The sequence below is a fragment of the Electrona antarctica genome, assembly GCF_951216825.1.
Source record: "Electrona antarctica genome assembly, chromosome: 4".
In the NCBI taxonomy this organism is placed as follows: domain Eukaryota; kingdom Metazoa; phylum Chordata; class Actinopteri; order Myctophiformes; family Myctophidae; genus Electrona; species Electrona antarctica.
The window spans coordinates 9,687,494-9,702,917 of record NC_136809.1 but is presented as its reverse complement, the minus strand read 5'-3'; the positions used below and the strand labels follow the sequence as shown (position 1 = coordinate 9,702,917).

General features: G+C 45.7%; 2 protein-coding genes across 4 annotated transcripts in view; both read right to left on the bottom strand.

Annotated features, from left to right (window-relative positions):
* Positions 1-1,123: 1,123 nt before the first annotated feature.
* LOC306921129 (polyubiquitin-B) lies at positions 1,124-2,041 on the bottom strand (the record flags this gene model as incomplete). The annotated part of the gene is made up of 1 exon (XM_079498241.1): positions 1,124-2,041. The coding sequence occupies one exon, from the start codon at positions 2,039-2,041 to the stop codon at positions 1,124-1,126; it is 918 nt and encodes a 305-aa protein (XP_079354367.1).
* Positions 2,042-2,339: 298 nt separating this feature from the next.
* gatb (glutamyl-tRNA(Gln) amidotransferase, subunit B) overlaps positions 2,340-15,424 on the bottom strand; it is a 56,315-nt gene continuing 43,230 nt past the window's right edge. For 2 of the 3 annotated variants that reach the window (XM_079500089.1, XM_079500091.1), the window contains 4 exons: positions 15,048-15,126; positions 14,717-14,851; positions 3,940-5,821; positions 2,340-2,516 (listed from right to left, as the gene is read on the bottom strand). In XM_079500089.1, the coding sequence (XP_079356215.1) occupies positions 5,696-5,821; positions 14,717-14,851; positions 15,048-15,126 (340 nt within the window). In that variant the 3' untranslated portion in view covers positions 2,340-2,516; positions 3,940-5,695. The remainder of the gene's footprint in view (positions 2,517-3,939; positions 5,822-14,716; positions 14,852-15,047; positions 15,127-15,424) is intronic. The other variant, XM_079500090.1, reaches the window with a different exon arrangement.

Here is a 15,424-nt window from a genome sequence, read left to right as displayed (position 1 = left end):
CCTAGTTTACTGAGAGGCACTACTGGCATTTGATGTATGAGTTTGTTTAACTTGCTTACTGTAAGTCACTCCGGATAAGACTGTCTGCTACATTCCTAAATTGTATATTGCACTGTTTGGAACTATTGGTCTGCTCACTCTGCTGTTCTGACCGACTTCCCACTCGGCGAGTCACGCCCTCTGTCTTCAGTGATACCTATAGCAAAGTCAAGTCAGTACTACGTCGTCTGTATTGATGACATCAGGCTCTCCATATTTGGGCATAAAGGATACCCAGACAGACAGATACATAGGATACCCAGACAGACAGATACAGAGATCTCCATATATGGGCATAAAAGGAACACAGAGAGGAAAAGAGGAGATCTGCACACTGTTTGAAAAGCTCCCACAAAGATCTATTGATAACAGAGCGGCCAATGCATTACAACGTTTCGTCCTAACCGGCCATCGTCAGGTATACTGAAACAGAAGGCCGGTTCTCTCTTTCCTTTCATTGTCATTTTTTTGGATCCTGCACGCGTAATATTTGGATGTGCGTGCACCTCCTGACCAATTCATAAAAGGAGCACAGACAAGACATGGAGATAGATTTCCAGACGGAAAGACAGTTATAAAGATCTCCATATATGGACAAAAAAGGGACACAGGTATACATACAGATATGGAGATAGATTTCCGGACAAACCACCAATCTAAGCTACTGTCCACTCAGCACATCACTCACTTTGGGGATTGCATTCTGAGTGAGATCATCACAGGTGATTAGCCTAGTTTTACCAGAGCCCCGTTAGTGGCTTCCACCTCTCACGACGAGGACGTAGGGTTGGATTTTGAGAGGCATTTTTTTGTTATTATTGGGCTCCTTGGTGGGTCACTGAGTAAGAACAGCTGAGAGTTTGAGGTACTTCACTGTATATACAGTATCATGGTATTACTCGGTGAGCCACCGCACCCAGGTGTTTTTTATTGTTTAACATGTTTATTGTTTTATGTTATAGAATAGAGTGTACATTTCTCTGATTCACATGGATTTAAAATATCCGGCCCATAATATAGTCTGGTCTATTTTTATTCATTTTATGTATTTATTTTTGGTCAATATATTATTGGCATGGCGTCATTACTGCCCCCCCCTCAGACGCAGCACCAGGTGAAGGGTGGATTCTTTCTGGATGTTGTAGTCGGACAGAGTGCGGCCATCTTCCAGTTGCTTGCCAGCAAAGATCAGCCTCTGCTGGTCAGGGGGAATGCCTTCTTTATCCTGTATCTTCGCCTTGACGTTTTCTATGTTATCACTTGGTTCAACCTCCAACGTGATGGTCTTACCAGTGAGGGTTTTGACAAAGATCTGCATTCCTCCCCTCAGACGCAGCACGAGGTGAAGTGTGGATTCCTTCTGGATGTTGTAGTCGGACAGAGTGCGGCCATCTTCCAGTTGCTTGCCAGCAAAGATCAGCCTTTGCTGGTCAGGAGGAATGCCTTCTTTATCCTGTATCTTCGCCTTGACATTCTCAATGTTATCACTTGGTTCAACCTCTAGGGTGATGGTCTTACCAGTAAGGGTCTTGACGAAAATTTGCATTCCTCCTCTCAGACGTAGCACCAGGTGAAGTGTGGATTCTTTCTGGATGTTATAGTCGGACAGAGTGCGACCATCTTCCAGTTGCTTTCCAGCAAAGATCAGCCTTTGCTGGTCAGGCGGGATGCCTTCCTTGTCCTGGATTTTGGCCTTGACGTTCTCAATGTTATCACTTGGTTCAACCTCTAGGGTGATGGTCTTACCAGTGAGGGTTTTGACAAAGATCTGCATTCCTCCCCTCAGACGTAGCACAAGGTGGAGTGTGGATTCTTTCTGGATGTTGTAGTCGGACAGAGTGCGACCATCTTCCAGTTGCTTTCCAGCAAAGATCAGCCTTTGCTGGTCAGGCGGGATGCCTTCCTTGTCCTGGATTTTGGCCTTGACGTTCTCAATGTTATCACTTGGTTCAACCTCTAGGGTGATGGTCTTACCGGTGAGGGTCTTCACAAAAATCTGCATGTTTGTGCAATTTGTTTGTGCAATTTACTGTGAACAGCAAAAAGAGAATTTAGAAGATTTGCTTCTAACTTATTCCCAGATCCTGTTATATGACCTGAAACAAACACTTTATTCAAACTAAAAGAAATCCATACACTGTCTCCCTTTTATTTAGGTGTTGATGTCACAGTGATGTCACAGTTATGTCCAAGTTCCTTGTATGGTTATTGGCTTAGAGGCTTTGCCAATGGCTACACAAAATAGAAATACTAGACTGGTGCACCAGCCTACTTGGGAACGATGTAAGTCAGGAACAATACAAGTTAGGAATTAATTATATTGTTATTATAAACAATTATTCACATATATATTTTTGCATACACCCAAATGACAGCACAAACACTAAAACAAAATCTTCAACAGGATATGTGAAAAAAAAACAACACACACATTACATACAATCTGTCGGTCCCTATTTTGCCAATATATGGAAACCCTGATGTCATCAATGGATGTGATCGGTCGGTTTGGCGGTTCTGATCAGATCTCCATAAATGCCTATATATGGGCATGTCGGTCGGAAGGGCGGTTCCGCCCATCTGACCGATTCGACGCCGGGAACCACACACACTCCTTCGGGTTCTCACCGATGCGCGTGCCCGAGTTTGAAGTCGGTCGGACTGACCGCTCACACATATACATCCGCAGTTATAGTAGAATAACATTGTAACAGTGTGGGCGCTCGGGGGTAAGATACCTGTCTACCGCCATGTAGTCTAGATGCACAGGGGGTAAGATACCTGTCTACCGCCATGTAGTCTAGATGCACAGGGGGTAAGATACCTGTCTACCACCATGTAGTCTAGATGCTCAGGGGGTAAGATACCTGTCTACCGCCATGTAGTCTAGATGCACAGGGGGTAAGATACCTGTGTACCGCCATGTAGTCTAGATGCACAGGGGGTAAGATACCTGTGTACCGCCATGTAGTCTAGATGCACAGGTGGTAAGATACCTGTCTACCGCCATGTAGTCTAGATGCACAGGGGGTAAGATACCTGTGTACCGCCATGTAGTCTAGATGCTCGGGGGTAAGATACCTGTGTACCGCCATGTAGTCTAGATGCACAGGGGGTAAGATACCTGTCTACCGCCATGTAGTCTAGATGCACAGGGGGTAAGATACCTGTCTACCGCCATGTAGTCTAGATGCACGGGGGTAAGATACCTGTCTACCGCCATGTAGTCTAGATGCACAGGGGGTAAGATACCTGTCTACCGCCATGTAGTCTAGATGCACAGGGGGTAAGATACCTGTCTACCGCCATGTAGTCTAGATGCACAGGGGGTAAGATACCTGTCTACCGCCATGTAGTCTAGATGCACAGGGGGTAAGATACCTGTCTACCGCCATGTAGTCTAGATGCACAGGGGGTAAGATACCTGTCTACCGCCATGTAGTCTAGATGCACAGGGGGTAAGATACCATGTCTACCGCCATGTAGTCTAGATGCACAGGGGGTAAGATACCCGTCTACCGCCATGTAGTCTACCGCCATGTAGTCTAGATGCACAGGGGGTAAGATACCCGTCTACCGCCATGTAGTCTACCGCCATGTAGTCTAGATGCACAGGGGGTAAGATACCCGTCTACCGCCATGTAGTCTACCGCCATGTAGTCTAGATGCACAGGGGGTAAGATAACTGTCTACCGCCATATAGTCTGTCTAGATGCACAGGGGTAAGATACCCGTCTACCGCCATGTAGTCTAGTTCAACTTCAAATTGTCTGTGGTGCATCCAGTTTGGCAGAGCGTCTATATGAATACAACTGGCCATTAGGGCATTCACTTCTAGTCATTTTTACTAGTTGACTAGTTGCCTAGTTTACTAGTCGACTAGTTGACTAGTTGTTTAACTACCTATTCTTTTATAAATAAATATTTGTGGGTCGCCAGACCATCCCTTCCTGATGCACAAACCTCCACCTCAATGACGGTCATGAATCAACAGACCATCCCTTACCTTTCCAATGTACAGACCTCCACCCCTCCCTGCCCCATCAGAGTCTCCATGTACTTGGAACGCAGACAGAGCATCAGTCCAGTGAGTCCACCCCGCTAAAGACAGAGCATCAGTCCAGTGAGTCAGTTGTTGTTGCAGGGAACCAACCGCAGGCTGCCAAACCCTCTTGCTCAGCCATCAAAAGAGTCAGCAAAACGGAAGTCTAAAGCACACCTAAGCCAGACCTCCGCAGTGAGGTCTAAAGTCATGACCAGACCGGTGGTTACACCTACACCTGTAAAAAGAAAAAACACCCACATCCCAGAGGAACCCCAACCCCTCCACCTCACAGGGGGAACAATGTGCCACTCCACCTCCATCACCCAGAGCAGCCCCTGGGTCCAACAGGCCAAAGCAGAACATCACAGCAGGTTTTTCAAAGTCATTGGCCTGAAAAGTATATATTTATTCGTTTTTCCGAGACACACAATTCTAGTAATATACAAACAGAAACAGTGAAAATGGTTTCAGTATTGTTTTAAATGGCTTAGCCAGCATAGAATGGACATGCTTTCAGACTGCACCAAGACAGTTTAAATAGTCACAAGGCTAGGTTTGCAATCCAAATGTTTGAGGCCTGGGGGGCGACAGCCGGCAGTGGCTCAGGAGGTAGGGCGGAATGGAAGGGCCCTGGTGCAGTCCCCGACTCCCCCTGTGTTAGTGTCCAAGTGTCCTTGAGCAAGACACTGAACCCCTAACTGCTTCTGATGAGCAGCCTTGCATGGTTTCCTCCGCCGTTGGGTGGGTGAATGTAATACATGCACAGTGCACACCATACATAAATACACCGATATATAGCAATATAAAAATACACCATTCATTCTACACATGCATTCTGTTTTCTGGTGTATGTGTGTTTCTGTATTATATCTATTTGTGTGTTTGTCATGTATGTAAAAGCATTGCTGTATTTGTTCTTTGTTTGTATACAGGGTTAGGGGTTAACCCCTGACCCTGTATACAGAGCGCCATTGAAAAAGAGACCTTGGTCTCAATTGGATTCCCCTGAAATAAAGGTTTCAATCAAAAAAATGCTGGGTTAAACAAGGCAAAAATGAATTCTAAACCAAGGTCTGATTAACAGTAAAATAACCATTTCATCTTCACAGTGGCACAGTACTACAGTACTTCTCAACGTGTGTGACTGTGTGTGTGACTGTGACTGTGTGTGTGTGTGTGTGTGTGTGTGTGTGTGTGTGTGTGTGTGTGTGTGTGTGTGTGTGTGTGTGTGTGTGTGTGTGTGTGTGTGTGTGTGTGTGTGTGTGTGTATGCGTGGCGGCGGGTCCTTGACGTCTGTCCAGAGGAGTTATAGTTACGTACTGTATGTAACTCTGAGAGTGTATGAGTCCTTGGTTCTATTTGTACACTCTTTGTGTGTAGATTGGCGGTCCCAGCAATAGAAATCGTACCAAATGAGGGTCCATGGCCTAATATTGCACATCAAACAGGAGGTCCTTGGAAAAATAAATAAATAAAATAAAATAAAAGAGAATCAATGCTGTGTAGAACATTCCACAAAGTCCAACCTCTCTGTCTGATGATGATGGTGATGAAGATGATGGGCTGGTCAATGTGGGTCAGAAGGGTTCATGGTGGTGGGTCGGCTCTTGTTCAGGAGGTCTTCTCCTCCAGGATGGAGCGCAGCAGGACGGGGTCGGCTCGGCCTTTGGTCTCCCTTTGGACCAAACCCATCAGCTTGTTCAGAACCTTCTTGTTGCCCGTCCTGATGAGCTGGACCTACACAGAGGACAGTTCGTTTAGTCATGTGGACCTACACAGAGGACAGTTCGTTTAGTCATGTGGACCTACACAGAGGACAGTCTGTTTAGTCATGTGGACCTACACAGAGGACAGTCTGTTTAGTCATGTGGACCTAGTACACAGAGGACAGTCCGTTTAGTCATATGGACCTACACAGAGGACAGTCTGTTTAGTCATGTGGACCTAGTACACAGAGGACAGTCCGTTTAGTCATGTGGACCTACACAGAGGACAGTCTGTTTAGTCATGTGGACCTAGTACACAGAGGACAGTCTGTTTAGTCATGTGGACCTACACAGAGGACAGTCTGTTTAGTCATGTGGACCTAGTACACAGAGGACAGTCCGTTTAGTCATATGGACCTACACAGAGGACAGTCTGTTTAGTCATGTGGACCTAGTACACAGAGGACAGTCCGTTTAGTCATGTGGACCTACACAGAGGACAGTCTGTTTAGTCATGTGGACCTACACAGAGGACAGTCTGTTTAGTCATGTGGACCTACACAGAGGACAGTCCGTTTAGTCATGTGGACCTACACAGAGGACAGTCCGTTTAGTCATGTGGACCTACACAGAGGACAGTCTGTTTAGTCATGTGGACCTACACAGAGGACAGTCTGTTTAGTCATGTGGACCTACACAGAGGACAGTCCGTTTAGTCATGTGGACCTACACAGAGGACAGTCCGTTTAGTCATGTGGACCTACACAGAGGACAGTCTGTTTAGTCATGTGGACCTAGTACACAGAGGACAGTCTGTTTAGTCATGTGGACCTAGTACACAGAGGACAGTCTGTTTAGTCATGTGGACCTAGTACACAGAGGACAGTCTGTTTAGTCATGTGGACCTAGTACACAGAGGACAGTTCGTTTAGTCATGTGGACCTAGTACACAGAGGACAGTCTGTTTAGTCATGTGGACCTAGTACACAGAGGACAGTTCGTTTAGTCATGTGGACCTAGTACACAGAGGACAGTCTGTTTAGTCATGTGGACCTACACAGAGGACAGTCTGTTTAGTCATGTGGACCTACACAGAGGACAGTCTGTTTAGTCATGTGGACCTACACAGAGGACAGTCTGTTTAGTCATGTGGACCTACACAGAGGACAGTCTGTTTAGTCATGTGGACCTACACAGAGGACAGTCTGTTTAGTCATGTGGACCTAGTACACAGAGGACAGTCCGTTTAGTCATATGGACCTACACAGAGGACAGTCTGTTTAGTCATGTGGACCTAGTACACAGAGGACAGTCCGTTTAGTCATGTGGACCTACACAGAGGACAGTCTGTTTAGTCATGTGGACCTACACAGAGGACAGTCTGTTTAGTCATGTGGACCTAGTACACAGAGGACAGTCCGTTTAGTCATGTGGACCTACACAGAGGACAGTCCGTTTAGTCATGTGGACCTACACAGAGGACAGTCTGTTTAGTCATGTGGACCTACACAGAGGACAGTCTGTTTAGTCATGTGGACCTACACAGAGGACAGTCCGTTTAGTCATGTGGACCTACACAGAGGACAGTCCGTTTAGTCATGTGGACCTACACAGAGGACAGTCTGTTTAGTCATGTGGACCTAGTACACAGAGGACAGTCTGTTTAGTCATGTGGACCTAGTACACAGAGGACAGTTCGTTTAGTCATGTGGACCTAGTACACAGAGGACAGTTTGTTTAGTCATGTGGACCTAGTACACAGAGGACAGTCTGTTTAGTCATGTGGACCTACACAGAGGACAGTCTGTTTAGTCATGTGGACCTACACAGAGGACAGTCCGTTTAGTCATGTGGACCTAGTACACAGAGGACAGTTCGTTTAGTCATGTGGACCTAGTACACAGAGGACAGTCTGTTTAGTCATGTGGACCTAGTACACAGAGGACAGTTCGTTTAGTCATGTGGACCTAGTACACAGAGGACAGTCTGTTTAGTCATGTGGACCTAGTACACAGAGGACAGTCTGTTTAGTCATGTGGACCTACACAGAGGACAGTCTGTTTAGTCATGTGGACCTAGTACACAGAGGACAGTCCGTTTAGTCATATGGACCTACACAGAGGACAGTCTGTTTAGTCATGTGGACCTAGTACACAGAGGACAGTCCGTTTAGTCATGTGGACCTACACAGAGGACAGTCTGTTTAGTCATGTGGACCTACACAGAGGACAGTCTGTTTAGTCATGTGGACCTACACAGAGGACAGTCCGTTTAGTCATGTGGACCTACACAGAGGACAGTCCGTTTAGTCATGTGGACCTACACAGAGGACAGTCTGTTTAGTCATGTGGACCTAGTACACAGAGGACAGTCTGTTTAGTCATGTGGACCTAGTACACAGAGGACAGTTCGTTTAGTCATGTGGACCTAGTACACAGAGGACAGTTTGTTTAGTCATGTGGACCTACACAGAGGACAGTCTGTTTAGTCATGTGGACCTACACAGAGGACAGTCCGTTTAGTCATGTGGACCTACACAGAGGACAGTCCGTTTAGTCATGTGGACCTACACAGAGGACAGTCCGTTTAGTCATGTGGACCTACACAGAGGACAGTCCGTTTAGTCATGTGGACCTACACAGAGGACAGTCCGTTTAGTCATGTGGACCTACACAGAGGACAGTCCGTTTAGTCATGTGGACCTAGTACACAGAGGACAGTCCGTTTAGTCATGTGGACCTACACAGAGGACAGTCCGTTTAGTCATGTGGACCTACACAGAGGACAGTCCGTTTAGTCATGTGGACCTAGTACACAGAGGACAGTTCGTTTAGTCATGTGGACCTACACAGAGGACAGTCCGTTTAGTCATGTGGACCTACACAGAGGACAGTCCGTTTAGTCATGTGGACCTACACAGAGGACAGTCCGTTTAGTCATGTGGACCTAGTACACAGAGGACAGTTCGTTTAGTCATGTGGACCTACACAGAGGACAGTCCGTTTAGTCATGTGGACCTACACAGAGGACAGTCCGTTTAGTCATGTGGACCTACACAGAGGACAGTCCGTTTAGTCATGTGGACCTAGTACACAGAGGACAGTCCGTTTAGTCATGTGGACCTAGTACACAGAGGACAGTCCGTTTAGTCATGTGGACCTACACAGAGGACAGTCCGTTTAGTCATGTGGACCTACACAGAGGACAGTCTGTTTAGTCATGTGGACCTAGTACACAGAGGACAGTTCGTTTAGTCATGTGGACCTACACAGAGGACAGTCTGTTTAGTCATGTGGACCTAGTACACAGAGGACAGTCCGTTTAGTCATGTGGACCTAGTACACAGAGGACAGTTTGTTTAGTCATGTGGACCTACACAGAGGACAGTCTGTTTAGTCATGTGGACCTAGTACACAGAGGACAGTTCGTTTAGTCATGTGGACCTACACAGAGGACAGTCTGTTTAGTCATGTGGACCTACACAGAGGACAGTCCGTTTAGTCATGTGGACCTACACAGAGGACAGTCTGTTTAGTCATGTGGACCTAGTACACAGAGGACAGTCTGTTTAGTCATGTGGACCTAGTACACAGAGGACAGTCTGTTTAGTCATGTGGACCTAGTACACAGAGGACAGTCTGTTTAGTCATGTGGACCTACACAGAGGACAGTCTGTTTAGTCATGTGGACCTAGTACACAGAGGACAGTCTGTTTAGTCATGTGGACCTACACAGAGGACAGTCTGTTTAGTCATGTGGACCTACACAGAGGACAGTCTGTTTAGTCATGTGGACCTAGTACACAGAGGACAGTCTGTTTAGTCATGTGGACCTACACAGAGGACAGTTCGTTTAGTCATGTGGACCTACACAGAGGACAGTGCGTTTAGTCATGTGGACCTAGTACACAGAGGACAGTCTGTTTAGTCATGTGGACCTACACAGAGGACAGTGCGTTTAGTCATGTGGACCTACACAGAGGACAGTCCGTTTAGTCATGTGGACCTACACAGAGGACAGTCCGTTTAGTCATGTGGACCTACACAGAGGACAGTCCGTTTAGTCATGTGGACCTACACAGAGGACAGTCTGTTTAGTCATGTGGACCTACACAGAGGACAGTTTGTTTAGTCATGTGGACCTACACAGAGGACAGTCTGTTTAGTCATGTGGACCTACACAGAGGACAGTCCGTTTAGTCATGTGGACCTACACAGAGGACAGTCCGTTTAGTCATGTGGACCTACACAGAGGACAGTCTGTTTAGTCATGTGGACCTACACAGAGGACAGTCTGTTTAGTCATGTGGACCTAGTACACAGAGGACAGTCTGTTTAGTCATGTGGACCTAGTACACAGAGGACAGTCTGTTTAGTCATGTGGACCTACACAGAGGACAGTCTGTTTAGTCATGTGGACCTAGTACACAGAGGACAGTCTGTTTAGTCATGTGGACCTACACAGAGGACAGTCTGTTTAGTCATGTGGACCTACACAGAGGACAGTCTGTTTAGTCATGTGGACCTAGTACACAGAGGACAGTCTGTTTAGTCATGTGGACCTACACAGAGGACAGTTCGTTTAGTCATGTGGACCTACACAGAGGACAGTGCGTTTAGTCATGTGGACCTAGTACACAGAGGACAGTCTGTTTAGTCATGTGGACCTACACAGAGGACAGTGCGTTTAGTCATGTGGACCTACACAGAGGACAGTCCGTTTAGTCATGTGGACCTACACAGAGGACAGTCCGTTTAGTCATGTGGACCTACACAGAGGACAGTCCGTTTAGTCATGTGGACCTACACAGAGGACAGTCTGTTTAGTCATGTGGACCTACACAGAGGACAGTTTGTTTAGTCATGTGGACCTACACAGAGGACAGTCTGTTTAGTCATGTGGACCTACACAGAGGACAGTCCGTTTAGTCATGTGGACCTACACAGAGGACAGTCCGTTTAGTCATGTGGACCTACACAGAGGACAGTCCGTTTAGTCATGTGGACCTACACAGAGGACAGTCTGTTTAGTCATGTGGACCTAGTACACAGAGGACAGTCCGTTTAGTCATGTGGACCTACACAGAGGACAGTCTGTTTAGTCATGTGGACCTACACAGAGGACAGTCTGTTTAGTCATGTGGACCTAGTACACAGAGGACAGTCTGTTTAGTCATGTGGACCTACACAGAGGACAGTCTGTTTAGTCATGTGGACCTACACAGAGGACAGTCTGTTTAGTCATGTGGACCTACACAGAGGACAGTCTGTTTAGTCATGTGGACCTAGTACACAGAGGACAGTCTGTTTAGTCATGTGGACCTAGTACACAGAGGACAGTCTGTTTAGTCATGTGGACCTAGTACACAGAGGACAGTCCGTTTAGTCATGTGGACCTAGTACACAGAGGACAGTCTGTTTAGTCATGTGGACCTAGTACACAGAGGACAGTCCGTTTAGTCATGTGGACCTACACAGAGGACAGTCTGTTTAGTCATGTGGACCTACACAGAGGACGGTCCGTTTAGTCATGTGGACCTAGTACACAGAGGACAGTCTGTTTAGTCATGTGGACCTACACAGAGGACGGTCCGTTTAGTCATGTGGACCTAGTACACAGAGGACCGTCCGTTTAGTCATGTGGACCTACACAGAGGACAGTCCATTTAGTCATGTGGACCTACACAGAGGACAGTCCATTTAGTCATGTGGACCTACACAGAGGACAGTCCATTTAGTCATGTGGACCTACACAGAGGACAGTCCATTTAGTCATGTGGACCTACACAGAGGACAGTCCGTTTAGTCATGTGGACCTACACAGAGGACAGTTTGTTTAGTCATGTGGACCTACACAGAGGACAGTCCGTTTAGTCATGTGGACCTAGTACACAGAGGACAGTCCGTTTAGTCATGTGGACCTACACAGAGGACAGTCTGTTTAGTCATGTGGACCTACACAGAGGACAGTCCGTTTAGTCATGTGGACCTACACAGAGGACAGTCTGTTTAGTCATGTGGACCTACACAGAGGACAGTTTGTTTAGTCATGTGGACCTACACAGAGGACAGTCTGTTTAGTCATGTGGACCTACACAGAGGACAGTCTGTTTAGTCATGTGGACCTACACAGAGGACAGTCTGTTTAGTCAGTCTGTTTAGTCATGTGGACCTAGTACACAGAGGACAGTCTGTTTAGTCATGTGCAACTGACATGTTCCGCTTTGTAAATAGAACAGTGGTTCTAGTCCGCTCAGTCATGTGCAACTGTTCCACTCAATCGAACAGTGGTTCTCAAAACCACTTCATATGAAGGACACAAAGGTTCTTGTTGGGTGAGCATTCGGCTAGAGAGTACAGACCCATATAACTCAGAGTAGTGTACAAATGGAACCAATTGGTTCCATTTGTACACACTCTTGAGTTAGACACCTGCAAACCTTTTCATTTGAAGGACCCAAAGGGTCTTGGGTGTGCATTCGGCTAGAGAGTACAGAGTACTAGACCCATATAACTCAGTGTGTACAAATGGAAATTTGTACACACAAGCTCCCTTTGGTTCCTTTCGGGGACCCCCTGGATCTCCTTTGAAGGACCCCTGGGGGTCCCCGGGCGACACTTTGAGAACCACTGTAATAGAAGCCATGTTTGGCTGCATGTGTGTCTACTCTACTGTACTGTAGGTACCTGCATGTGTGTCTACTCTACTGTACTGTAGGTACCTGCATGTGTGACTACTGTACTGTAGGTACCTGCATGTGTGTCTACTCTACTGTACTGTAGGTACCTGCATGTGTGTCTACTCTACTGTACTGTAGGTACCTGCATGTGTGTCTACTCTACTGTACTGTAGGTACCTGCATGTGTGACTACTGTACTGTAGGTACCTGCATGTGTGTCTACTCTACTGTACTGTAGGTACCTGCATGTGTGTCTACTCTACTGTACTGTAGGTACCTGCATGCGGAGGTAAGAACACTGTTCAATGAATAATGTTTTTAAAATAATATTTTACACCCCAAATTACCTTTTTTTTATATTCAGCTATAGGGTAGATTTTCGTCTTACACAAAGACGTTGACAATGAATAGAGAATTTACATCATATATAGACGAGCAAATCGTCTATTTTTGTCCTACACATCATCCATCCATTGACAATGAATGGATGATGTATGGTGATAAGAGCGCCCCTCACTTCACACAGGTGTGATTCTTTCTTCTAGATCATTTACCCACACGTTTAATAATGCTAAAGGATTCAGCATCATGAAAAGCCCCTAGTTTGACATGTCACATGCTACTTAAAGCGTAATGAAATTTGGGGACTTTTGCCTTATATTGTTTGTTAATGGTACCCCAACTTTCAGTAGCTGTCACAAAGTTTCCCAAGGGAGTTGGGTTGGAACAAATGTATATGTTATAGTAGACACCTTTATGAACACATTTGTGAAGAAAGCTAGTGGTAAGCATTTTTTTTTTGCAGATTTGCCACACATTTCACTAATCTTCTCTAACTAGTTGAATACATAGAGCCTTGAACACAGAGATGTTTTTGTTTGAGTCACATTGCTTCACCGTGAATGAAAATGAAAGAGTCCAGAGATGAAGAGAATTTGCATGATGAATTGAAGACAATAAGGAGACCAGACCAAACAGTGAGACCGAAATAAAAATAACAGCAAAATTATGACTTTATAACTCCCACACAGCTCTCACAGTATAATGCAAGTGTCACGTATTCCAGTCCATATCCTCCAGTACGTCCAAAACAAGTCCAACTATTTTCTTCAATTCATCAAGTATTTTCGTTGTTCAATTCATCATTGACTGCAGGTGTGGAGGAAATGCGACACAAACAAAAATTCTCCATGAATTCAAGGCTTCACAGGGCGAGTAAATGAACTAGACTAACACTAAAGCATTTCAGGTGACTAAAATAAGACTAAAAAGTTAAAACTAAATGAAATGTTATTCAAAAGACTAAAAAACTAGGGATGTCCCGATACACTATTTTTGTTTCCGATCCGATCCTGCAATTTCTGTGTTAGCCGATACCGAATACCGATACCAGTGTTGTGATCTCGTGTTGTGTCTATAGCTATCTAGCTATATATATATATATATATCTCGTGTTTTGTTTATAACAGACTCCTCACTCAAAAAGTTTGGTCAACTCCAAAGCAAACTCCACATGCCCCAACATTTTATTTACTTACATACATAGTGTCAACCTTTTACCCCTGTGTCGGATCGGTGGTTAGACTGGCATATTCGGGGCGACTGATTGCCTCGTCACTCAAGGGTCCTTCTGGCCGATCCACACGGTCACGACTCTTTTCTGTTCTGGCCCCACAGTGGTGGAATGAACTCCCCACTGATGTTAGGACAGCAGAGTCACTGCCCATATTTCGCCGCAGGTTGAAAACCCACCTCTTCAGGAAACACTACCCTTCCTCTCTGCCTGACCTACTTGTTGTTAACTAGTTGTACGAACGCTTGTTTTCTATTGTTGTATTGTTTATTGGATCTTGTTTAGTCGATACACTTAATTGTTTTAGCTCATGCTCATTTGATTTAGCTATTTTGTCTCATCTGTTTAAGGAAATAGGTAGCTGATATATTGCACTTTTACCTTAGCGCTAGGTATACTCTTGGTTGCTTGTTTTTGCAGAAAATGCACTAAAGACTTCTGGTGATTAGTAGTTTTTGTTCCCTACCTATGTTGAATACACTTATTGTAAGTCGCTTTGGATACAAGCGTCTGCTAAATGACTGTAATGTAATGTAATGTAATATTCGCCGATAGCGATATGACCCGGTATGACAAATAAGGGCCGATACCGATACTTTTCCGGTACCGATACAGTATCGGGACATACTCTACTAAAAACGAAACCAAAATGTGCTGTCAAAATCACTGCTCACCTCCTCAGGGTGGGAGTCCACCACCCTCTGACAGATGCTGTGCAGCTGGGCCGTGTCGTTGACCAGACCCAGGTCCAGCTCCTGCACCACCTGCTGGGCCGTCTTCTCTGGACACCTCCACATCTCCTGAAGAACCTGAAGACACACGCGTGGAATTAACACGTCTGGTGCCGCCCAATCTTTCAGAATAAAGGCGCCAGAGTGCCACGCAGATAAGGGAGATTTTATTCTGAAAACGCCTTCTTTCCCCCTTTTTTGCGTTTTATATCGATATCGCATGCATTCCTGTGTGAGTGCGTGCGTGCGTGTGTGTGTATGTTGACTGACTGACCTGCTTGGCAGCATTGGAGGAGATAAGTCCTGTTTCCTGGAGTTGCAGAAGCTCTGCCAGGGCAGAGGGAGACACACGGCTGGAAGGGAATAATACACCAGATAACTATAATCACTCTTAATAGACTTCCTTCTTCTAATCAATAGTGCCTAACAAAAGCACTAGGTTGGATTAAGTGGCATGAACAGGGCGAGTGGCGGTGGGATTAGTGTGCTATGAGAACGCAGATAATGCTCCTAACCTGAATGCTAACGTTTCTATTGTGAAGATTTTAAGTGAAAATTTCACAACTCTTTCTGTGCCTCGAGGCCTTGGCCTCAGAAAAGGTTCAATCATTTTGTTTTGTTTTTAGAGAATGGAGAGGTGGCCCAGAAGCT